This window comes from Amphibalanus amphitrite, unplaced genomic scaffold (genome assembly GCF_019059575.1).
Source record: "Amphibalanus amphitrite isolate SeventyFive unplaced genomic scaffold, NRLGWU_Aamphi_draft 001031F_arrow, whole genome shotgun sequence".
NCBI classification, from domain to species: domain Eukaryota; kingdom Metazoa; phylum Arthropoda; class Thecostraca; order Balanomorpha; family Balanidae; genus Amphibalanus; species Amphibalanus amphitrite.
The window spans coordinates 30330-55227 of NW_024882525.1; the positions used below are offsets into that span (position 1 = coordinate 30330).

The 24898-nt window shown below is 47.7% G+C and overlaps 1 protein-coding gene across 9 annotated transcripts in view; it reads left to right on the forward strand.

The window, feature by feature from the left end:
* The first annotated feature begins 3937 nt into the window (after positions 1-3937).
* The window catches only part of LOC122369391 (alpha-N-acetylglucosaminidase-like), a 39152-nt gene continuing 18191 nt past the window's right edge, over positions 3938-24898 (forward strand). For 2 of the 9 annotated variants that reach the window (XM_043344104.1, XM_043344113.1), the window contains exons 1-11: positions 4067-4246; positions 7765-7897; positions 8278-8501; positions 9282-9457; positions 13177-13395; positions 13984-14145; positions 16917-17046; positions 18056-18204; positions 20532-20610; positions 22191-22340; positions 23101-23243. In XM_043344104.1, coding sequence (XP_043200039.1) covers positions 7783-7897; positions 8278-8501; positions 9282-9457; positions 13177-13395; positions 13984-14145; positions 16917-17046; positions 18056-18204; positions 20532-20610; positions 22191-22340; positions 23101-23243 — 1547 coding nt within the window. In that variant the 5' untranslated portion in view covers positions 4067-4246; positions 7765-7782. Of the gene's footprint in view, positions 4251-7764; positions 7898-8274; positions 8502-9281; positions 9458-13176; positions 13396-13983; positions 14146-16916; positions 17047-17408; positions 17539-18055; positions 18205-20531; positions 20611-22190; positions 22341-23100; positions 23244-24898 lie in introns of all 9 variants that reach the window. The other 7 variants (XM_043344112.1, XM_043344109.1, XM_043344107.1 and 4 more) reach the window with 7 other exon arrangements.

A 24898-nucleotide genomic window follows, 5' to 3' on the forward strand; every position in this document is an offset into this window, starting at 1 on the left:
TGCGTGAATGGAGGTTTTAGCACGGTGATCAGATCACCCTGGTTTTAGACAGGGGCCCACTGCAGTGCGTCGGCATTCGCAGCCACTGTAATTCTACCGGTCGTTTTTTTCCCATAAATTTCAAAACTTTGCTTTTTTGCCAAAAAAATCATGCCATAGCTAGAAGGAAAACTTTGCCACCATCGGATTCCTCGCACCATTGCTCGTCGAATGATATGTAAAACGAGTGAGTAACGGCTGGGGAAAGGCAAGATTTAACACAAAGCTTAATTTTGCCCCCCCAACCGAAAATGTCTGGCGACGCCTATGCCGGGCAGCGACTGACTGCCGGCCGGCCGACCGGCCCCGGGTGGCTAGAAACAGGGGCCGGTCACTGTTTGGCCCGGATGTGTAGGAGCGGGAGCAGCACTCCTTTTTCACGTATATTCGCATATTTTTTAGGGACATCGACATGAAATGTCATTATATCTGATACGATGCGGGATCACAGACTAGAGATCCAGCTTATAACTTATATTTAATGCTTAACCAATGAAACAAATCAACAGGACTATGTATTTACGATGCATGTCGGACACGTACCCAGAATATCGCCCAAGAGGGGGTCACCTGCTGGTCACCTGACCCCGGGCCCGCGAGTCACCCGGGCGCCCGGGGTCAGCTCAGGCAAGGATGTACCCAGGACCTTTCGATGGGAGGAGGGAGGCACGGTGGGTCCAGTCTCACTGGCAGACGGGTCTCTTTAAAACGGTCTTTGCATGAGAAAATGTGGAAAATTGGCAAGCAAAAGTATCATTTATGCCCGAGGAGTGTGCCTAATGTACACTAATTCCTAATTTACATGGTATTTTACGAGCGAGCGAAGCGAGCGAGCTCCTCAGAGTCACCGGTGTGTGGCGCGTTCAGAGGTGCCAGTGAAAGGCCGTCAGATGCGCTGGTGTTGGGTCCTCACAGGCGCCGTTGCGGGGTCTTAGGGCTTAGAGACACTGGTGGGGCCATCATTGGCATGTGTGTGGCCCTGCAAAATGGCCTGCAAGTGGAAAGTGGCCCGTCATAGGCTGGCAAGGACACTCGGAGGCTGGTAAGAGGCCCTCAGAGTCACTGGTACGTGGCCCTCAGAGGCGTCGGTGTGGGGACTCTCAGAGCCGCCGATGTAGGCCCTTAAGATGCGCTGGTGGGGGTCCCTTGGAGGTGAGGCGAGGGGCCTCGCAGTTGCCGTTGTGGGTGCCTTTAGAAACACTGGTGTGGACCGTGTGTCTATCACAGACGGATGTGGAGCCATAGCAGCCAATCCCTCGTTGGCCGTTACTACTTAGGGCCATGAGCGGCCGGCGAGGTCTCTCAGAAACCGGCATTGGGCCTTTATGAAGATAATTGTGGCTACATAGGAGCCAATAACGTCCCCCCACAAGCCCTGTGGTGTCCTTCCGAGTTGAAGTGCGGCCAGCGCGAACCCTCTGCTACCAACTGGCGCCGCAGGGCCCCTCGTTTTCGAAGGAACCCTAAACCCGAGAACGGGCACGTACCCCCTCGCTCCCTTGCTATGTCACTGAATCCAAGTGATGGGACCCTTTAGGTAATCAGGGGCGTTTCAGATGACCAGGGGTTTTCAATTGATCAGGTGACCATGGGCCCCTCTGGTAACCAGGCGCCCCTTAATTAACCAGGGACCCCATCAATAACCAGGGCCCCTCAGTAAATGGGGGCCACTCAGGTAAGTGTAGGAGTCCCGCAGATAACCAGGGCCGGCAAGGTTTCTCAGGTCCGTTTTTTGACAAGGCTCTTATTGACTCAGGTGCGAGCCCTTTGCCATCAGCAGAGAGCCCTTCCAAGCCTTTTGAGGGCCGTTTAACGTCTCTTGAGTTCCCATTGAGACTTTCTAAGGGTCCTTTGAGCAGTCGAGGGGCCTTTGAGGCCTTTTGAGGGTCTCTTGACGTCAGCTGAGGACCGTTGGACGCCACCTGAGGATCGTTTTTGGGCCTTCTGATGGCCATTAGACGCCAATGGATGACCCTCTGACACCAACTGGGGCCCTCTGACACCAGCTAAGGGCACTTTAAGTTTGACGCTAGCTCAGGGCCCTCTGACATTAGCTGGGGGGGCCCTCTGACGCTAGCTCAAGGCCCTTTGACGCTCTTTAAGGCCTTCTGAGGGCCCCTTGAGGCTTTTTGAGGGCCGCTTGACGCCTACTGAGGACCGTTTGAGGTCTTCTGATGGCCATTTGGCGCCAGCTGGGGGCCATCTGGCACCAGCTCGGGGCCCTCTGTCACCAGCTAAGGACCCTTTAGAGCCTTCCGAGAGCCATTTGACGCAAGGGCATGGCCCTCTGACGCCAGCTCAGGGCCTTCGACACCCTTTATGAGGCCTTCTGACGTCCGTTTGACGTTAGCTGAGGGCCCTTTGAGGCTATCTGAGGGCCCTTTAAGGTCATCTGAGAGTCCTTTGAGGTCATCTGAGGGCTCCTTAAGGCCATCTGAGGGCCCTTTGACACCATCTAAGGGCCCTTTGACACCAGATGAGGGCCCTATGACGCTAACTGAGGGCCCTTCGAGGCCATCTGAGGGCCTTTTGAGACCATCTGAGAGCCCTTTAACCCTCGCCCGCACATGGGGGGGGGGGTGGTTGCCACCCCCCCCCCCCAGGTAGTCTTTCTGCTCTGCACTCAACATTTTTAGAGCTAGAAGGCTAAATTTTCGTATACCTGCTCGTCTATCCTTTCTTGATGTCCACTGAAAATTTCAAGTTTCTGTAATTTTTGGTTTCGGAGATATGACCTTGTTTTTCAGGTCATGTCATGACCTAAATGGCCAATTCTCAACATCTTGCGTTTGCCATGGGCCTTGTGAGCTTTTGACACCCTGACCCCCCCCCATGTGCGTTCTAGGATGGGAAAATGGCATGTGCGGGCGAGGGTTAAGGCCATTTGAGGGCCCGTTGTACACGGTCTTCGGTGGTCTAAGCATTAGTTAGAGGCTCCTCAAATGGGCCCCTTCCTTCGAGTTGGGCCCCCCAACTCGAATGGGGGGGCACGGGCCCGTGTGCCCCCCCCCCCTTGTGTGCGCCCTTGGTCAGCTGTACATAATTTTTATTAACTGAGGTACATAATTTTTTTTCAGTTTACTCAAATCGTCACCAGACCTCCGGCCGTTTACACGGATGTGAGACGCCTGCTATATGAATACCACTGAGTCTTTCTTCCGGCCGGACCGACACCGGGGATTTCCCACTGGGGAGTCCCAGGGAATTAATTCCCTGTCGGAAGTCCAGCGCATCTAGCGAGTAGCGCGTAGGCACCGCCGCACCGACGATGCTGCAAAGCCGGCGATCATTGTGCGCAGTATTTGGCTTACTAGAGACTAACCGTTTCCACTGGGTAGTGGATGATGACATATTGCATAACGTTGTACGATAAAATAATTTGCTGCGTTAATTAACAAATACCGTAATTCAGTAACGTAGCAATGTATAACGTATCGTAATTCGGTATCGTAGTTTTGGCCAAAAAAGCAAACGTAGCGTAACGTAGTGCGTAACGTAGCGTAGCGCAGGCCAACTCTGCTCCCGCCCTCGTGAATGGCACCGATGCTATCACTGCCAATTGTTGGACTTAATCCCGCGGTATCAACTGTAAAGAGCGTGACACTAGTATGTACCTCAAATACCTCAATTCTTTGAAATACATTCGCACCGTATCCTAGAGTAACGCCGGCATCCAACCCATTTGATATTCACTCCAGCTTTGATGAGATCGCATAGATCAGAAATAGTCACCGTTGCTGTGTGCTACACCTGCCGTTTCTGGATATTTCCGGTTGATGTTGTTGTGCCGTGCGCGCCCAACACTGCCGATAGCATCCTGTCTCCTATGTCACTCAGGCGTGTTATCTGAAAACACAGCCCAGGTCTGTTGACCTTTGACTCGCTGCCCGGCCGGACCTCAGTATAGAGAACACAGTGGGCCGGGCCTGCCTAAGTGCTGTCGAACACAGTGGGTGGGACCGGGCCGGTCTCAGTGACGTCGAACACAGTGGGTGGGACCTCAGCCGCTCTGTATACACAGTCAACAGTCGAGCGGGGGGCCTCTCGGCGAGCGGTGGTGGCTTAGAGGTCCTCAAACAAACGGCGGACGGTGGACGGCGGACGGTGGGCGGTGGGTGGTGGGCGGTGGACAGTGGACGGCAGACAGTGAGTGGACGGTGGACAGTGGACGGTGGACGGTGGACGACGCCAGGTGAATGTGAGAGAAGTAGGTAACTATGTCAATGGTGGCTGGGTGACGGGTGTGGCAGGTCAAATAAGCGTGGGACAAAAAGTGTGATTGAATGTTAACACGAGTGTGCGATTGTGAGGAAGGAGGGTGTATCAGCTTTGGGTGAGAGAGAGAGAGAGAGAGAGAGAGAGAGAGAGAGAGAGAGAGAGAGAGAGGAGAGAGAGAGAGAGAGAGAGAGAGAGAGAGAGAGAGAGAGAGAGAGAGAGAGAGAGAGAGAGAGAGAGAGAGAGAGAGAGAGAGAGAGAGAGAGAGAGAGAGAGAGAGATTTCAGTCGGTGATGTAACGTCTAAGATTAACGTATAGAAAGTTCCAAACTTGCTTTTTGATTGACCTCTGAGATCCGAACATGGGTGCCTAATATTTGAGATTCTCATATCTGTTTGTTACTCTGGTACTACATAACTAGTGATAGAGAACAATGATAATAATGAAAAACTTTCGAGCAGGTATAATTCTTTGCAAATAATTTGAATCTGAAGGGCATTCAGGGTATGCCTGTCCCCTCGAAGCGATAAGCTGTGTTTAATCTGATGTTTTCACAAACGGGCAGGTGATGATGCCTTACTAGCCAGAAAGTAAGTCAAAACGGAAACGGGCAATTGAAAGCTCTGAGCGTAACATCACAGCAGACAGAATCGAGGTTCATTTTTGCCGATGCCATCCGCGGGCCGGACGTCGGACAGACACGGAACGCATTCGGCTGACGGCTCGCCGTTTGCCGGTGTTTAGAGCAAAAAGGATCCCAAATTGCTCCTAAAAACCCATGCTTATGCCATATATAGACCGAGCTGCGTCCAGACACCAGCGGTGCTTTTCATATGCTCGCCCATTTGCCTATTGGCTTAGTCATCTTATAACGGTTTGCTTAGGAGAGATGCGAGAGTGGTAAGAGTTCTGAAAGCTATAGAAAGGGAAAATGTTGTTAACCCTCGCCCTGGCAGGGGGGGTCGATGCGACCTCCCTAAGGTTTTTCGAAGATGGCGTAAAAACGGCGGCGCGCAGCGCCGCCAAATTTGGCACAGCCTATGGGGCAACCTTTTTACATATGACCTGAAAATTTCAGGTCCGGGTGACCTTAGGTCAGGTCACCAGGTCAGAAAAACCGGTACAAGGTCATGGTCAAATTTCAAATTTCTTTTTGCACCTGTCCAACTCACAGTTTTGCACTGATTTCCTTCAAACTTTCAGGATGTGCTAAGTTCACCGAATTGTATAACATATACATAGTTCGGGTTTTTTGAGGTCACTGACCTGAGGTCAGTTAGAGGTCATTACGTCGTAATGTTAAGCCTATGGGAAAATACTAAATTCGGAAAATACTGGAGATATCCGCTTCGTTCTATCACTTTTGTGCTTTGAAACCACAGTACTCAACAGCAGGTCACTTGGTGCTTCTTTGTTTGGTGTACTTATCCATGGGTCAGGTCAAATGAGGTCAACTGAGGTCAAATGACGTTGTTGCCAATAACTTGGCACATAATGACGCTAGAGCTTAAAAAATGGTACCATTGTGTTCCTGGTGATCAGCCGAATCGAATGATATGCGATATGATGCAATTTGGTTAACTTTAACTTAATTTATTAATTTAAGTTTACTTAAAATTTAAGAAAAACTTTAAGTACACTTAAGCAAGCTAAAAAGTATATCATTCGACGCGCCTTGACGTGCTGAGTTCACTGGTGCTTTTCTTTTTTCTCTATCTTAATTAGATCAAAAGGTATAAGCGAATTTTTTTTGACCTGTTTTAAGCGAAATTTTTACATTTATACCCCCCAAAAACCCCCTAAATATTGACCTAGAGCAACCAAATTTGCACAGGGGCGAGAACTCCAGGGGGCCCACCTACCTACCGAATTTGGTGTTTCTAGGTGCCATAGGAGCCAATCGCGAGGGGGGGTCGCATCGACCCCCCCTGCCAGACCGTGTTATGAAAAATGCCCTGCCAGGGCGAGGGTTAAGCAAGCTAAAAAGTATATCATTCGACGCGCCGTGACGTGCTGAGTTCACTGGTGCTTTTCTTTTTGCTCTATCTTAATTAGATCAAAAGTTATAAGCGAAAAACTTTTGACCTGTTTTTAGCGAAATTTTTACATTTATACCCCCCAAACCCCCCTAAATATTGACCTAGAGCAACCAAATTTGCACAGGGGCGAGAACTCCGGGGGGCCCACCTACCTACCAAATTTGGTGTTTCTAGGTGCTATAGGAGCCAATCGCGAGGGGGGGTCGCATCGACCCCCCCCCCTGCCAGCCCGTGTTATGAAAAATGCCCTGCCAGGGCGAGGGTTAAAATAACAATGGAATACTTCATTCAATTTTAGCACGACAATAGAGATTAGTAAGCTATATTAGCAAGCTATTTACAATTCAGATTCCGTAATCCATAAAGCGACTATATTGCATCACCAATGACTCACGTAATATAGTAAAAACAGTCCGTACCTACGTAGGCATACAGCTCGCAGACGTACGCAGAACAAAGACGCATTCAATTATAACACTGATAACAAGTTAGGTACTGATGTTGACAGGTGCACACCGGACATCAATGCTTTGGCGAATGCAGCGGCTGAGTTTTTGTCTTTGTGACTGGATCTTTAGGTGCAGTGTGTTCCACGATCGTTGCCTTTGTAACCGGATCTTTAGATGCAGTTTGTTCCTCGAACTGCCGGCTCGGTATCAGATGGGCGCTGCGTCTGAACGGAAAATCACCTCTGTAGTCCTATAACTCCAGGTTTAAGCGGGACATCACCTCTGCCATTGTGTAGCTACAGTAGCTCATATCTGAGCGGAACGTCGGCTCTGCGATGATATAACTGCAGATTTGAGCGGGATGTCGCCTCTGTACTTCTATAGCTCATGTCTAAGCAGGCCGTCATCTCTGTAATTCTACAGCTCCAGTTCTCGGCCATCACCGTGCGTCATTAGATCGCAATATGCCTAACTATATAGTATATACACACTCGACTCATTGAATCGAGCAGCTAGCCGTAGGCGAAGAGTTTGGCCTCAAAATGTACACATGCACACAGCTACGTATTTTTACTTTTGCTTTGTCACGACTTCTGTATGTCACGTTATTAGCATGAGATTGAATATGATATGACGCAGAAAGGCCTTTCAATGGGCCTTCGTTTGATTTGTCGCGCCAGCTTCTAACATTTGCATAGTTCACGAACTACGGCATCGTTAAGTCAGCCGAGGATGACAGACTGGCTATGGCGCCCGCGAGGGTCAACAATCAGCCTACTACACAGCCATCACTCACATAGGATAGGACAGTAGCGGCGGAACACCTTCAATCAAGGGGGCACTGCCGACTTTTGGTCCCATTCTTTCCATGCAACGCCCATAGGGCTAATGTTAAAATGCCAAAATCAAAGGGGGACACGGTGCCCCGGTGCCCTCCCCGTTCCGCCGCCTATGGGATAGGAGGGAAAGAATAGTTTTTGTTCTTTATTTACCAGCAGCGTTTCATACTTCTGTTCCGCAGCCTAGCGAGATCTGCGCCATGGTTCTCGGAAGTCGAAATATCGGGTTTCTTTTACTTGCTGTGCTCTGGCTGCACATGACTCCGTTCGTGATCGGGGTGCGACTCCCTCCAATTGGTCACATCAACACCGACGGTGAGTGGTGGGGAGGGGAAAATGCGTAACTAAGCCTGATATAAGTCTAGTAGGTACCTTGGAAAGCGCTTTACATATTCGTGCCGGCGAATTAAATTGAGACGGTATGTTTAGCTAAATTTAGTTCAGGTAAAATCGTGGCGGTACTATTTCACTATATCTTGCATTTACTTAGAGATATAGTTAGTCCCAGGATGATGTATCTGTTTAATATTGCTTCTCGCAAATGACCAACACACTGCAGGAGTTGGTCACTTTTATGAACTCAACGCAGTCACTCAGTCCCTCACGCAGTGCAATAAAAGCGTATTGAGCCTGATGGAGGGTGGCCGCCCTTGTCCGTTCCTGTCTCCTGGATCCCCTTGTCTCGTTTTCAGAAGCGCTGGCGTCTGACACGGGTTCCGTGCTGGCTGACTGGTCCGCCGGCGGTGGCGGAGCGGAGCCGGACTTCTCCTACCCCCAGCTGCGGCCGTCCACCAGCGACCAGCAGCAGGAGTCCGCGGTGCGCGAGCTCGTCTACCGGCTCATCCCCGACCGGGCCGCCGAGTTCAGCTTCAGCGTCAGCGCCAAACTGCTGGACAGCGCTGGTCGAGACCTGTTCACGGTGAGGGGTGGTCGTGACTACTTGTTCACGGTGAGGGCTGTCGTAGTGTCGTGACCTGTTCACGGTGTTCACGGTGTTCACGGTGAGGCCGAAGTCGCGACCTGTTCACGAAGAGAGCGGGACGCGTAGGTGAGAACGCGTCCTCGACCCGCCACTTACAGCCATATTTGCGCTCAGCTGCCATTGCACGGGATATAGCAGGGTAGCATACTACTGTATTTACTGTACTGTATTACTGTATTTTGACTTTTTTATTCAATGCTAGATCGGAAGTTTTATCGTAACGCTTGCACAGCCACTTTGAAGGGGTAAGGCCTATGGTTCCTTGTCAGGCTGGATGGAAAACCGTGCCTACTTTTCTGCGCCCCAATACCGACGTGACACCGCCGCTTCCACGGTACATTCGGCGGCGCCTCAGTGCAGACAAGGCCCTAAGTGCAGACACACGCAGACTAGAGTGTCGGGTATCCCGCACGGCGCGGCAACAACCGATAGTGGGTCGCCGGTGCCCGATAGCGGAACGTCTCAAGGAGGAACAGAGCTGTTGACATTGTCGGGCGGCCCACGTGACTATCTTATGAGGGTTTTGTTGTTATACGCACTCTTCAGCATAAGTTCGGCGTGTACTCTGTCCCAGACAGATGCCGTCGGCAGGAACTGACCACGAAATTAAATATTTTGCGTATGCGTATACGCTGCACACCATTCCACTACCCAGTGTATGACTAATACGCTGTGTGAATTTGAACTGACCTGACCTCTCCCTGTTTCCTCGTGCAGGTGAGGGCCTCTAGTGGTCACGTGCACATCGAGGCGTCGACGGGCGTGGCCGCCTCTTGGGGCCTGCACCACTACCTCAAGTACGGGTGCGCGGCGCACGTGTCCTGGGACTCTGATCAGCTGGAGCTGCCCAGGCCGCTGCCGGATTTCAGCGCCACTGTCCGTGCCAACGACAGGTGGGCGCCCGCCGTCTGCTCGCACCGTCCGTCATCTGATCTTAATATCCGTCAAATGATCAAATGATAATCTGATCTGCCGTCTGTGATCTGATCTTACTCTTCATCTGATCTTACCATCTACCGTCTGATCTCATTCTCGGTCATTTGAGCTGACCGCTTGACATCTGATTTTGTTTTCTGCTGTCTGATCTTGCCGTCTGCGCTTTGATTTTACCGCCTAATATTTGACCTCACCTACCTTACCTTACCTGGCATGTCATGCCTACGGACCATCAGAAAAGGAGAGCCGGTATTACTATTTACTTCGGGACTTACCGTTCGACACAGACAGGGAACCTGGATTGGCCGCTGGGGCATTCCACGATAGATCGTACCAGGCCCGTCACCCTCATCTCTCAGATTTTAATGAAAATCGGTCCTAGGGGTAATCATAAGCCCCAAAGACGCCTGGCAAAATATTAGACTTCTCAGATCAAAAGTTTTTGAGTTATATTGCATTACATTTTTTTTACTTCGGTTTGTAACGGTGAGTTTGATGGCCTATAACTCAAGAACGGGTTATGCAACCAACAAACCGGAAACAACACTAAGCTTGCGATGAACCAAAAATTGATATTACTTTTTAAAAATTCTAAAGAAAAATTTTGACTGTTGAACAAAAACCTTAATCTTTTTTCATTTGCCTCTATGACTTTTGGGACCAAAATTTTTCACATTTATATTTTTTCAAAATAAACTTCATGTCATTGCAAATCGACATGCAAAAAATTAGAAAGGTGTTCTTTCTATAAGTTCCTCATTTTCCCGCAAACAAAATGGGTTTCGGAGGGGTTGATACGACCCCAGCACGCCGTTTTGCTTCTAATAGAGGTAGAGCCTCGCGGAAAAAATGAACGTGTGTGCCGTTACAAGTCGCAGCGATTGGTACCCAATTTTAAAGTCTCAGGTTAACCGGTAGCGTCTGAGGTCAGGTCAAGTGACTAAAGTTACGGGTTCGGTTTTTAGTAAATAACTTCGCAAAAAATGGCCGCAGAGCCGCGATTTTGGCATCATTGTGTTCGACTAGCTCAGGTGCGTCGAATGGTATACTTTTTGTTAGGGTGAGGTCAACTTAAGTAGTTGACCTCGGGTCAAGGTCAGGTCAGAGCCCCTCAGGTCACGAAGCTTGGCAAAGGGTATCATATGGCATATCATTCGATTCGGAAGGTTTTCCCGAGTCCATTGGTGGCTTTCCCGACTCTCTAGCTCAATTTGATCGGGAGTTATTGACGAAAAACTCGTACGACCCTAGCGACGTCATAAATGACGTAACGCAAGGTTAACAATGCAAAAGTGAAGCATTGGACTTTGCAAGGAGTGCATGAAATCACGATACCATGTACGTGAGATAGTTTTAGATCATTATCGGCGCCAAAATAACAGATTTTATATTTCCCCATTGACTTATAACAGTGATGTCACGTGACTCATGTGACCTTCAAAAATTCCCAGATATATAAGTTGTGAGACCTCTGGAGGACACCATGTATGCGTCCTGTAACTTTTATCTCGGATAGCTATGGTCATTGGCGTCCAAAACAATGTCAGAACCAAACAGCCTTTTTCACTCTCGCGCTTATAGGAAAGAGGGTTGGATGAACCCTCTTTTCATTTTTTCAGATGACTAAGACTTCAATTGAAATTTCAGTAACCCGTGATGTCACTAGGCAGCTTTACCACGCCATTTGTAAGCTCCCCTCCCAAAATCACTATTCGAAACCGTTATTGTGACGTAAAATAAATACATTTATAGAAAGAACACCTTCCTAATTTTTTGCACACTTCTTAACAATGAGTTAAATATTTTTTTAAAGAAATAAAAATTCAAAAAAAATTGGTCCCAAAGTCCAAAAAATACAAATGAAAGAAAACTCGATATGTCATATATCAAAAATAGCGTATTTTTCGAAATTTCAAAAATACATATTAATCTCTGTTTCATTGTAAGTTCAATGTTATCTAACATTTGGCATTTGAATAATCCGTCTTAGAGTTACAGCCCGCCAAACTTAGCGCTGCAAAGCAAGATCCAAAAAATGTTATACGCTATAACTCAAAAAAATACTTATCTGATAAGCCTGAAATTGTTACAGGTAGATTCAGAGCCCCTGATTACCCCTGAGACCAATTTTCGTCAAATTCCGAGAGATGAGGGTGTCAAATTGGAAAAAAATGGTACGATCTATCGTGGAATGCCCCCGCTTGCACAGGCCTGGGGTCCACGCTCTCGGTTCATGCTCTCGAATCGACTCTACTCAATGTATTTTGATCATGGTGTAATATGCGTAACAACAACAACATATAATCGTTACGAGTTAATGCCCGCAATGTTTATGCGTGATGATTCACGGCAGACCAAATTGAGAACTGAGATGCAATCTGGTAACAAGCATGTAATAATTATATTCGTAACGTGAACACCACGAAACACGTCACAGGGGGCTACAAGCGTTATCATATCTTTCTCAAACCCAGCGAGCGAGTTTGACGCTGTGCGTTTTTCATTTTGCCACTGAGCCGGTCTGGGAGGTCTGGTGATCCGGTGAAGTACCGGATGAAGACCCGGTATGTCGCTCACTCCGACCCAGGCTTTTTACTTCAGGCTGCGACAGCCTGCAGTCAGTGTACTCGAATTTCAGGCCAGATGAGGCCGATCAGCGGGGAAGGACAATCACCGCCTCTCACATGTCTGTGTGTGCCACAGCTGCATTGATGTGACCTGACTCGGCGATTTGTAACGCAGTCCTGCTCAGCGATTTGTAACGACAGCTCGGGTATATGTGTTCCATCGTCGCCATAGCTACCTCTATGTATACGGTATCGTGATTCCGGTGTTGCGAGGGCGTTGAAATTCCCTGCGTCGAGCACATACGCCTACCTGAGATCTACCCAGAACACAGGCGTATGAGCTTCTGTGACAAAGCAAAGGATTAGCTTCCTCCAATGTAGCTGTAGCAAGGCTCATCTGCCGGAAAGGGTGCATTGTTTAGTGCTGACGTGGTGCGTGTATGGTGCGTAGTTACATCTCAGCTATGCCGTTCGCGCAGGTGACACAGACGGATACAGATGCGCAGCTGACACGAACAGTGTAGAACAGCACTATCTTTCTAGTTGAGGTTTATTTGCCATTGGGTCTACAGTGCAGGGATATTTCTAGCTCGCACTCCTATGAGATGCAAAGATAAGAATTTGTTATATCTGCATCCCTCTGAGATGCAAAGATAAGGTCTCGAGGGTTCATAGCGAAAAATCAAGAGTTCATGTGACGATGGGTCAATAACCGAACGACATTTTTAATGGTTGCTTATTGATGAAACTTATGAAATAAGAACATACTACTCTGAATCTATTTTTATGTAGATGAATGCATTTAAATATAATATTTTATTAATTAAGAATAAACCTCAACATAGAAAGATATAGGATTCCGCATGGCTCACTCGTGGAAGATCGGATATCTTTTCCTCGCGTGTTACAGAAAAACCTCGCTCCTTCGTCGCTCGGTTTTTCAGTAACCCGCTTGGAAAAGATATCCTTATCTTCCACTCGGAGCCATGAAGAATCCTCTATGTAGTCCACTACCGATTCAACATCACGTTTTTATGTTTATGTTAAATGTGTGCGAACGTGTCTAGCACAGCTCCCTTTAACCGGCGCTGTGATCTGTTCGGGCCCAGGTTCCGGTACTACCAGAACGTGTGCACCGTCAGCTACAGCTCGGTGTGGTGGGGCTGGGGCCGCTGGCAGCGCGAACTCGACTGGATGGCGCTCAACGGCGTCAACCTGGCGCTGGCCTTCACCGGCCAGGAGGTCATCTGGAGGCGGGTGTTCACGCAGATCGGCCTCGAGGCCGCCGAGGTGGACCAGTTCTTCACCGGGCCCGCCTTCCTCGCATGGTGAGCGAGCCCTGCCGCGACTGGGAGAGGTCTGCAGGGGATTTTCGGATGATTTTTTACTGCCATTCTGGGATGAGATCTGGTTGTAAAAAAGCGCCGCCGCGGGAAAAGTTATTACTCTAATTGGAATTAGCTACGAAGCTGTATATTAGATTTGCATTGTTACAAGAACATTTCATTCTTTCCAACGTACAAACATGCACCCAAACGCCCATTTCGCATGTGTCCTCGCTTTGCCAATGGAACGCCTGTGGCCGGTTTATGTAACCGCACACTGTAATTGGTATGCGACTGAAATCTGAGACCTGCGTAGGTGTTGGGTTTCTCATACTCCCGGATGGTGGACTCAGAACGGTGGCGATTGCTTGCCTTCGAGCCAGGGCCCGTCTTGTGACACTTCTGGACAATGTGACCTACGAGTCGACGCCTGTGGGTTTTACCTGGCTCTCACCTGGGTGTGACCTGGCTCTGACCTGGGCTGACCTGGGTCTGATTAAGGATACCTGTGAGGCTGACTTGGCTCTGACCTGGCTCTGACCCGTCTCTGACCCGGCTCTGACCTGGCTCTGACCCGCGCCACCCCTCCAGGAACCGGATGGGCAACCTGCAGCGCTGGGCGGGCCCCCTCTCGGACGCGTGGCACGCGGACCAGCTGACCCTGGCGCACCAGATCATCGCTCGGATGCGCCAGCTGGGCATCACGCCTGTGCTGCCGGCGTTCGCGGGCCACGTCCCGCAGAACTTCACCAGGTGAGGGTCACGTCCCGCAAAACCTCACCAGGTGAAGTCGGCCGGCGTCAGCGCCTCCACCATCTGCTTCTCAACCTTGTGTATGAAGGGAACTCTGAGAAATACGAGGGTAAAGGTGTTAACCCGCGCGGGGCTGGGGTCTCCAGCCGAACGCGCGGGGCTGGGGGGGGGGGGGTAAATTTTACCCCCCCCCCTGTTATCTCCCGAACTAATGGTCCGATTTGGAAAATTCAAACGCCAATCGAAAGCTCTCATCACGAACTACTAAAAACATGTACTTAATTTAAAGTTTGAGGTCAAGGTCAAGGTCAGGTCAAGGGTACAAATTGCAAGTTTCTACAGTATCGGCCTTGCACCGTAGTTGCCGAAGAATGGAGTCATGGACTGAGACTGATCGCCCAAAACGTGTTCTTAGGCTACCAAGATAATATTAGTTGCATACAATATCATTCAGAGGTCAAGGTCAAGGTCAGGTCAGGTCAGGTCAGGTCACCAAAAAACAAAATATAGAAAAGGGCATGTGCGACACATGTTTTATGGGTCATTTTACTCATAGAATTCAATAGGCACACTCAATAAGTGATATGGACCACCTCTGGATGAATTTCAGGTCGAGGTCAGGTCAAGGTCAGGTCAAGTGAGGTCAAATTTTGAAGTTGGTTGTTAAGGCCTGAAAAGGTGTCTATCTGATGCAGTTTTTCACGGCGAATCGAATGGTGCTATTTTTGTTTCCGTACGAGGTCTAGAACTTCCAAAAAAGTCATTTTTCAAAAAATTTGTGTGTCGTGACGTCATAAAATTTTGAATAACTCCCACATTTTTGAACCGATTCTTCTAAAATTTGGTATGTATTTGCACATAGACCACTTCTCTGACATATATTCCGGTTTTTTCGATAGACTCAAAATTTTGGATTTTATAATGATTTTCCCAAAAAAATCAGTTTTTTGAAAAAATTTAGGCCAAAATCCAAAATTTTCAAAAAACCGAGATAGCCATTTGATAGACAAAGTAAAATTACGTATAACCTTTTTTGTTACGTCTTGATTCCTTTAAAAATGAAGATGTTAGCGGCGTTTGAACTTTTGCCGTTTTTGAGGCGAAAATGGCGAACATGACGTCACTAAAACGTCAGTTTCTAAAAAAATTTCCGACGGATTTCGCTCAAATTTTCAGGGAAGGTGTCAAATTGATGTAAGAAAAGGTACTGAAAGTTTGGCGGCGCTGCGCGCCGCCGTTTTTGACATATCGCAAAAATTCGCGAGGGGGGGTAAAATTTACCCCCCCCCCAGCCCCGCGCGGGTTAACTGAGTTTGATATATTTTGACACATGCAAAATGGACTTTCGGGCATCCGGACTAACAAATAATGTAGGAAACAGGCACATGGATTGTCTTAAACATTAACCCTCGCCCGCACATGGGGGGGGTTGCCACCCCCCCCCCCCCAGAGAGTCTTTCTGCTCTGCACTCAACATTTTTAGAGCTAGAAGGCTGATTTTTCGTATAGCTGCTCCTCTATCCTTTCTTGTTGTCCTCTGAAAATTTCAAGTTTCTGTGATTTTTGGTTTCGGAGATATGACCTTGTTTTTCAGGTCATGTCATGACCCAAATGGCCAATTCTCAACATCTTGCGTTTGCCATGGGCCTTATGAGCTTTTGACACCCTGATTTCGGCCTTTTTTGCCAGTCTTACCTCCTACCTATCATGGAACATGTTGTTCGACGATGTACAGGGGTCAAGGTCAGGGTCAAGGTCAACCTAGGTCACCTAAGATAATTGCGTTTTAGGCAAGCTGAATTTACTTTTTTTGAAGTTGTTTGACTGCATTTTTGGTAAAAGCTTCTCAGATCATGATTTCATGTAATATGGACCCAAAAACAATCGGTGCACACATCAGTATACACACAGACACACACAGACATACAAACACATATAATTGACCTTGACCTAACTTGACCTGAAATGACCTCAGCAGCAAAATTCTGGTCGGGTAGTGTGACAAAGAGGTTCTAGCTGGCTTGGCACCAGAAAACAGCATCGTCATCGGTATTTGATAAGCAGCACACTTGATATCCAACGGTGACCCAAAACAACAACATTTTTTAGTTTGACCTGACCTGGAAGGTCAATGACTGACCTGAGAAGGTAAAACTGGGTATCATTGGATTCGTCTCTTCCCAAAGAATCTTTTTGGTTCTACTGCTAAGCTCTATCTCCAACAGGAACGAAATGGCGCGGGGGGGTGGCAACCACCCCCCCCCCATGTGCGTTCTAGGATGGGAAAATGGCATGTGCGGGCGAGGGTTAACATTAGGCACTGCAACATAGCTAGACTACGAGCATTCGTGTTGAGGTAGGACCGTGACCAGTGGGTATGGAAGATTGTTTGTCGACCAATCAACATCCGGTACGCTTACCGTGTTATTTGCACTTCCGGTTACCAAACTTTAAATTCAATTGATCGCCCCAAAGTGAATCAATATCAGGAAAATGACGCACGGGAAATCGAAAAAAAACCATCGCAGTGTGGTCTATTAATTTTGTGTGGCAGAAATTATACACAACGCTTAGCTGAATGCATGACTTTCGAAGCGGTGCTTATAATTTTGCATCATAATGCATATAATCTTGTTTTCTGTGATGGAAGTGACTGGAAGTGTATCATTAAGAAGTACGATTTTGTACAAAATCTTACGTAAACATTTTGTTCTTCCAAACTTCCTCCCGGTGATTACGAGATACAAACGGCGGATTGATGTTATTTTCAGGGTGTTCCCGGACAGTAATATCACCCAGCTGGAACCGTGGAACGATTTCAACGAAACCTACTCTTCCACTCTGTTCCTGAATCCTGTGGACCCCATGTATGAACAGATAGGAAATCTCTTTGTAGCCGAGGTGAGATTCAGTCTCCGCTTCTCATAACATCTAGTGCACGTACATCAGCGTTTGTTACCCATGTGTTTAGTGGAGATTGTCTAGTCTCTGCTTTGAGTGAGATGTGAAGTTGTTGCTGCCGCTTCCCCAGCTTGTCCTCGTTCTCTCATTTCTGATGACTGATCTATATGTTGTCCCTGGTGACGGTTCTTCGTTGTCCTGGTGAAGTTGTCTATGCCACATCTGGTGATCGGGCTTTTCGTTCCTGTCGACTGGTCTATGTTGTCCCTGGTGGCACTTCCGTCGCCTAGTTGCACTCTTGCCGTCTCTACAGTGCTTAGTGCTTGTGCCACCACGAGTAACGGTAAGTGGCAATGTTGCAGGGTGTTTCCCAAGGCTCCCGTTTCGCACCTCCGCTGTTGGGGGCACATGAACTCCACCTATTCGTGCACATCCTTCCTGCAGCCGAACTCCCCTTTGTATCAGAAGATCGGCCAGCTCACCATTCAGGAGGTAACGAAATTAAATAACCACATTATGACTGGCGTGTAATCATAACGTATAGGTACGTAAGGTGACCACGGAGCACAGGACACAGTGGCTTTTCACACTAAAAGCGGTTAACGTAACGCAAAACAATAATAAATGATGCGACGAGAGCGACTGATATTGTTTCATGCAAAGAAAATGTTGAATGATTTTTCGTACGATAGTGCTGCACTTCGCCTGTTCAAATAATATTAGTCTTTATTTTAGTCTTTAGTCATATTGAATGAAGTTCTAGTCTTGTTTGCTTTCCGGTGCAGAATAGAAGTGGAAAATCAGTTTCAAAAGGTTATATTATAATGCATATATAGTTACTAGTTATTCATCACTAGGAACCAAACACAAGTGGCGTGTAGAATAGCAGTGCGTCATCTCACAAAGCTTTGGTGTGTGTATTGTCGTTTTATCTCTGCCATCTCGAACTGTGTGAAGAAGCGATACAGCACACAGGCACGTGACCGCTGTTCTGTGTGATATTCCGCAGCTGGAGAGGGAGTTTAACGGCACCGAACACGTCTACAACTGCGACTCGTTCAACGAGATGACGCCGCCCTCGTCCGACCCGGACTACCTGGCTGCGGCCGGCAACGCCACGCTGGCGGCCATGACCGGCGCCGACCCGCAGGCAGTCTGGTGAGATCCGCAGTCTGGTGAGATGCGCAGTCTGGTGAGACCCACAGGCAGTCTGGTGAGACCCGCAGGCAGTCTGGTGAGACCCGCAGGCAGTTTGGGGAGACCCGCAGGCGGTCTGGTGAGACCCGCAGTCTGGGTGCGGGTGAGACTCGCAGTCTAGTGAGACCTGCAGGTAGTCTAATGAGACCCACGGGCAGTCTGGTGAGATCCACGGGCAAACTGGTGAGACCCGCAGTCTACTGAGAACCGCAGGCAGTCTGGTGGGACCCACAGGCAGTCTGCAGAGACCCACAGTCTGGTGAGATCTGCAGCCTGATGTGATTCTTAGTCTAGTCAGACCGGCAGTCTGGTGAGACCCGCAGGCAGTTTGGTGAGAACTGTTGTCTGTTGAGATCTGCAGTTTGTTGAGATCCGCAGACTGATGAAAAACGGTTATGGTGAGACTATTACTAGACAATTAGGTACTGATCTAATTTTCAAAATTCAAACAGCGTTTGACAGTCCACGAAAAAAAAACTACCGAATGAAATATAACTATGTTAGCCTCTAGGTGATTGGTGAGGTCATTGGTCAGGTCATAGACAAGATTATCAGCATTTCAACTGTTCAAATTTCGGACCCTGGCGGCCGCCAAGGAAGCAAAATTGAGTTCTTCTTCGGCCTACCCAGGGGCGTCAACATCGGGAGAGCTGGGGCAGATGGCTCCCCGCTCATGAAAAACGGGGTCACTAGTCACTACCAGTCCAAAACTTTCGTCCTTTCCGGCGCCCTAGGCTACGAGATTTTACTCGTCAGCAGATGCCTACTGCAAGTTTGGCCCAGATAGGTTTTTAGAACGTATCGCAGAAAAACAAGTAGAGTCCCCTCTCGCTATTCATACGCGGGTTAAATATTGTCGTTTTCCAACCTCAGATGGATCGCAAACGAAAATAGCGCCTAAATGAACAATCTAAATGTTGAACGCAATTATTATAATCAGTAGAGTACGCAAAGCAGGGATTGTAAGCACAATGCCTACTTACCTACATCAACTTATTAGATTGATTGTTACCTTGTATGAGCTCCTCAAACCTACAACACACGACGACCTGACTACCACCATAAGGAGATTTCCGCGAAGGTGAAGGCTTCACATGCGCGTGCGCTGCGCTGAAGCGGAGAGCGATCGATCTGAAGCCTTGCACACCGTCGCGAGCAGCGTCCCAGGTCGTGATTGGACCGGCGACAGTGCAGAATAGCTGCAACGGTCGGTCTCCCAGCAGCCCAGCAGAGTCTGAGGACGTGCTTTGTTTGATTTTGCGATCTGACCAGACAATTGTTTTTGGCCAGATGGAAAAGAACGATGCATTAGCTGATAGGGTATAAGCTCTTTTTGAGTCCGCGGTGTGCTGACGACAACGGATACAAAAAAGAAAAATCACTTATGCTTCGTCTTGCTCTAGGTTACCGAACCCTTTAAGGATTTTCTGTCCATTGAAATATAATTCTGTTAAATTGCATTATCTGCCTTCCGCTATATAAAAGTGTGTTATATTTTTCATGAAATTACTTTGCAGAATGTTATAAGATTAATTGCAAATCATCGGTGCACTATTGCTGTTTTGATGGGTGGTTTTCCTGATCAACTGCAGACGAAGTTTCTAATCCGTTAGAATATGTGGTAACTACGAAATCACTGAACAACTATGAACGGTTGTACAAAGTTTCGCATCTTGCGCTCCAGTCTATAAGCAGGTAAATGCGATTTGCATGCGATATTTTGTAGGCACTATCGGCTGCATGTTCATTGTAATGCTTCATTGTGCTTTCCCTCTTTCCAGTATTCTCTCTCTCTCTTTCTCTCTCTCTCTCTCTCTCTCTCTCTCTCTCTCTCTCTCTCTCTCTCTCTCTCTCTCTCTCTCTCTCTCTCTCTCTCTCTCTCTCTCTCTCTCTCTCTCTCTCTCTCGTTTTCTTTCTTTTCTTGCTTTTTTCCTTTTTCCTGTCTTCATTTCTTTTTTATCTGCCTCTATATTTCTCTATTTAACTGTTTGTTTTTCTTTTTCCCTCCCTCTCTCTCGCCCTTCCTAAATTACCCCCCCCCCCCCAAAAAAAAAAAAACTACTCATACACAGCAATTTACCACAGCGTTTTTTTCAACTCGTTATCTAACGCATCGAACTCTTTTCGAGGGTGGTACAAGAAAAAGTTTGGAGAAGAAATTAAGGGAAACCTTCAGTGTCTTGCATGAATCCTCGAAGTCGACATGGTGCGGTTTTGACTCATTTTGTGTGCTTATTTTAAATTCGAACTAACTAACGCAATTACTCGATTCTCTGTTGGCGTTTCAGGTTAATGCAAGGGTGGCTCTTCTTGAATTCCTTCTGGGAAGTTCCACAGGCGAAGGCATATCTAACCTCAGTGCCAACAGTGAGTATGTGCTGCCTTCTCACCTGCGGCCATTGGTGCCGGGCTCAAATGCTCCGTATGCCCCGTGCGAGGGAGACCATCGCCGTATGGGCTGTAGTGATTGTTAAATCCTTATACAGGGTGATCGAAAAAAGTGTCACCCCCTAACTTAAAATCTACATAACTCGCGACTGGTAGGTCGGAGGACTTCGCGCCAGGCAGCATCGGAAAGAGCAGGCAATTTCTTTTCAATTGAATGCATTCATGATTGTTTTCTATTCCAAATCATGTCCCCATGGGCTCAAAAACCAGTCAATGTGCGGCTTTCACGTGAAACGAAATTCACCGAACGGGATCGGACACCGCTGAACGAGAACAATGAGTATCGTAACTCAACATGACACACACCACACATTACACATGGAGTGTATGTTGTTCACTGCAGACTGTTTCTCAGCTGACCTTAGACTCGTTTCTCGGCTGACCTTAGACAAGGAAGACCTTATCAGATCTTCCTTGCAAACATGCGGCCTCATTATTCACAAATTCGCCGGTAACTAGCGAAACATTGCGACAACCTGCACTACCGGATTATCAATTTTATGCAGCGGTAACCATGGAGCAGTTAAGAAAAATGATCACGTGAGCTGTCACGTGAGCTGTCAGATCAAAAACTCTGTCGAAAGTACAAATTTGCACAACCAAACTTTTGGACACGCCAAATTGCGTCCTTAACATACTTTTTGAATAGCTACATCTTCGTTTGCGGCATAAACCATGCATATTTACATACATTCAAAAGGAAATTGTATGCTCTTTCTAATGCTGCCTGGCGCAAAGTCGTATACGACCAACCAATCGCGAGTTATATGGCTTTTGAATTAGGGGTGACACTTTTTTCGATCACCCTGTATGTATAGCCTTGGTTAACTCCTTCAGGTACAGTCCTGTGGATGGTCCCTGTAGTAAGGTCACCCTATGCAGTTCAGTGATGCAGTCCTCGAGGTTATTGGTCACGTTTATGTAGGATCTTCAACAGTGGTCTCTGATGAGTCCAGTGACCGGCACTATCTTACGGTCCCTAATACTATAATGTCCGGTGACGGCTTCTGCCGTAGAATCACAGTCGCACAGTCCTGAGCCAGTCAGTCTAATACGGCTTCCGGCAGTAGTCCTGAGAAACCTGGTAAATGCCCTGATGGCTTATGGTCCGGTTAGTGTTTGTCTTGTCACAGAGAACCTCTGAACAAAGTCAGTATCACCAGATTCATTATTTATCGAAGACAAGCGAATAACAAAAATGTGTAAATCAGAGACCCTTGAACATGTTCTGGGAGTCCATGTGATTCCGTTCACGTGTTGTTCATCTGTGCGCACCTGCATCGGCAGCCATGCCTTCCTGATGTGCAGCGCAGTGAACGCTCTGTGTGCACCAGGGCCGGATGATCGTGCCGTACCTGTTCTGATGGCGGCACAGTGAACGCTCTGTGTGCGCCAGGGCCGGATGATCGTGCCGTACCTGTTCTGATGGCGGCACAGTGAACGATCTGTGTCCGATCTGATGTACCTGTTCTGATGCGCGGCGGCTCTGTGTGCGGCAGGGCCGGATGATCGTGCTGGATCTGCACTCGGACGTGAAGCCGCTCTACGGCCAGTTGGACTCGTACTACGGGCAGCCGTTCATCTGGTGCATGCTGCACAACTTTGGTGGACAGCTCGGTCTCCAGGGCACCGTCGACCAGATCGTCAAGGTCAGCTCCATAATCAGTTTCACTCAGCAGGCTCTAGTTGCAGTGATTGTCGGTGTTTGTTTTCTTGTTCTAGTACCTTAGTGCCTATTAAAAAAAAAAATGTAATAGGTATTCGGCTACCAGCGAACGCACCACGTGACACCGCGTATACCTTCAGTGTCCCGTTCTGTTTGTGTACAGATTCCCGGTCTGTGTGTCTGCAGGGACCGTTTTTTTTTTTGTGCATGCAGAACCCCGTTTTTTCCACAGGCTCCTGTTCTATTGGTTTTAGGATCGTGTTTTGTTTGACCACAGATCTGTTTGCGTTCTGTTTGCCGTTCTGTTTGCCTGCAGGGACCACTCTGTTTGTGCTAGATGTGTCTGTAAGTCCCACAGAGACAGTTCTGTTTATGATTTGCTTTTTTCCAAGACCTTGTTCTGTTTATCTGCAGGGACCCTGCTCTGTTTCTCTTCAGGAACCGTGCTCCGTTTATGTTCTGTGTGTCTGTGGGGACTGTTTTGTTTCTGTCCTGTTTCTCTGTAGGTCATGCAATGTTTGTCTGCAGGGCAGGGACCGTTCCGTTTGTGCTCTGTTTGTCTGAAGGCTCTTGTTCTGATTTTATCTCTAAAAACCTGTTCTGTTCATCTGCAGATTACTAATATGTTTTTTGTAGGGACCGTCCTGTTTGTTTTCTGTTTGTCTCCAAGACCCGTATCGTCTGCTGTTTGTCTGAAGGACCTGTCCTGTTTGTCTGTTTGACTTCATCCTGTTTGTGTGCAGGGACCGTTCGAGGGCCGCGCCATCGCCAACAGCTCGATGGTCGGCACCGGTCTCACTATGGAGGGCATCTTCCAGAACTACGTCATGTACGACCTGATGCTCGAGATGGGATGGAGAAAGAGCTCTCCCGACGTCGTCCAATGGTCTGTATCTAAAGCAACGCACGGGTATAGGACACAGCTCTGAATTCGAGAGACATAGGCACATGCATCTTTTGGGATACTATATTTCATTAAATAAGTTTTTCTTCGCTTATCCCACCTTGGCTTTTCAATAAAATATGAGCATTTAAAAATCATTAATTGTAATGAATTAATGTAAACGTATTCAAAACCGCGGCTCACAGCGCCGCGAAACGTGATACAGCTTATCATACACCAATATTCCATTGTGTCTTTTACACCAGGTCACCTGAAGTCAAGGCATTAGGCTCAAGTCAAACCGTGCCTCCATATAGCTTTGCAATCGTATTATTCGTACAGTTTGTTTCCTAAAATGCTGGAACTCGGTGAATTGCATGAAGGTATCAGCTCTAACAATTTGTAAATATTGTGTTTTTACATCTATAACCAGGGCTCAGGTCAGATCTATGACCTCGCCATTATAAGACAATAGAGTAAGAGTACAAATGCCTCCTGCTTTGGACAAATACGTCAGAACCGCAAGATATTTACAGAAACATGACCATTCTACCCATTGCAATGGACAAGGTGTAGCTTATGGCCATTGGGGCATTGGCCACTGAAAACGTTGTGTTAGGTCACAAAACAAGACCAGAATTTTTCAACAATAGTACCTATACTTTTGAAAATTGATGGCGACATGGTAGAGCGATGAATACACCAGAAATATGTTCCGGTCACCAATACGGATCGGTTGAATGCAAAAAGACCTTTTCAAGACAGATCAGGACTTCTACCTGAGGTCAAATTTTGAAGTTGACCTTTTCAGGTCAACATATAGTTTATTCGGCGCGACTTGACGAGCGATGTAGGATACCGATAAAGTAAATGCTATAAAATGATTGGTGTAAAAGTTGTTACGGAACAATTGTTTCTGCGAAATCTGTCTAGTTAGGTGGTGTTTGCCCTCTGTGTTCCACACTGTTGAGCTAAGATCAACCCCGCGTTCGATGTCTCTCGGACGGCGAAGATTCTACGCCGTCCGGCCAATCACGTTCCATAACCACAGCCGAGCCCCTGCTGACCTTCAACGGGATTGGCCGGACGACGTAGAATCTTCGTCGTCCGAGAGACATCGAACGCGGGGCAAAACTGAGAACACGCGAGCGAAAGAGTTTTGAAAGAGCTGTCGAATGTACCACTTTGCGGCTCCCTAGTTCTTCTGGTTCACGAGTTATCCGTTGATTTGTAAAAAAGGCAAAATAAAAAAATCGTAATAAATTATAATTCTACTGTTGGTGATCTCCAGTGACCTTAGCGATGGCCTGATAAAAATGACCTTTCTAATTTTGAGAGATATTACAGTGATGAACTGTCTATTACTTTTCTTTTTAGTATCTTTCTAGCTTTCTTAGTTTTCCAGAAAATCGGGTGTGATCGAATGCCCCCCCCCCCCCTTCCCCATCATGGCGAAGCTAGCTGAGGCACAATCAGGGCGCGGGCTAACCGCTACGACCCCGGTGCAGCCAGGACCCGTAACCATTGCCCGCTGCTTGTGCTCTATTAGGAACACGGTGTAGTAATTAAAGTGGGAAAGTTTCGCTGGCCGCGACACACCGTGAAGCAGCTGTGTTAAACTCGACGAGCAAGGCCAGGTGGAACGGCTGTCGCTAAAA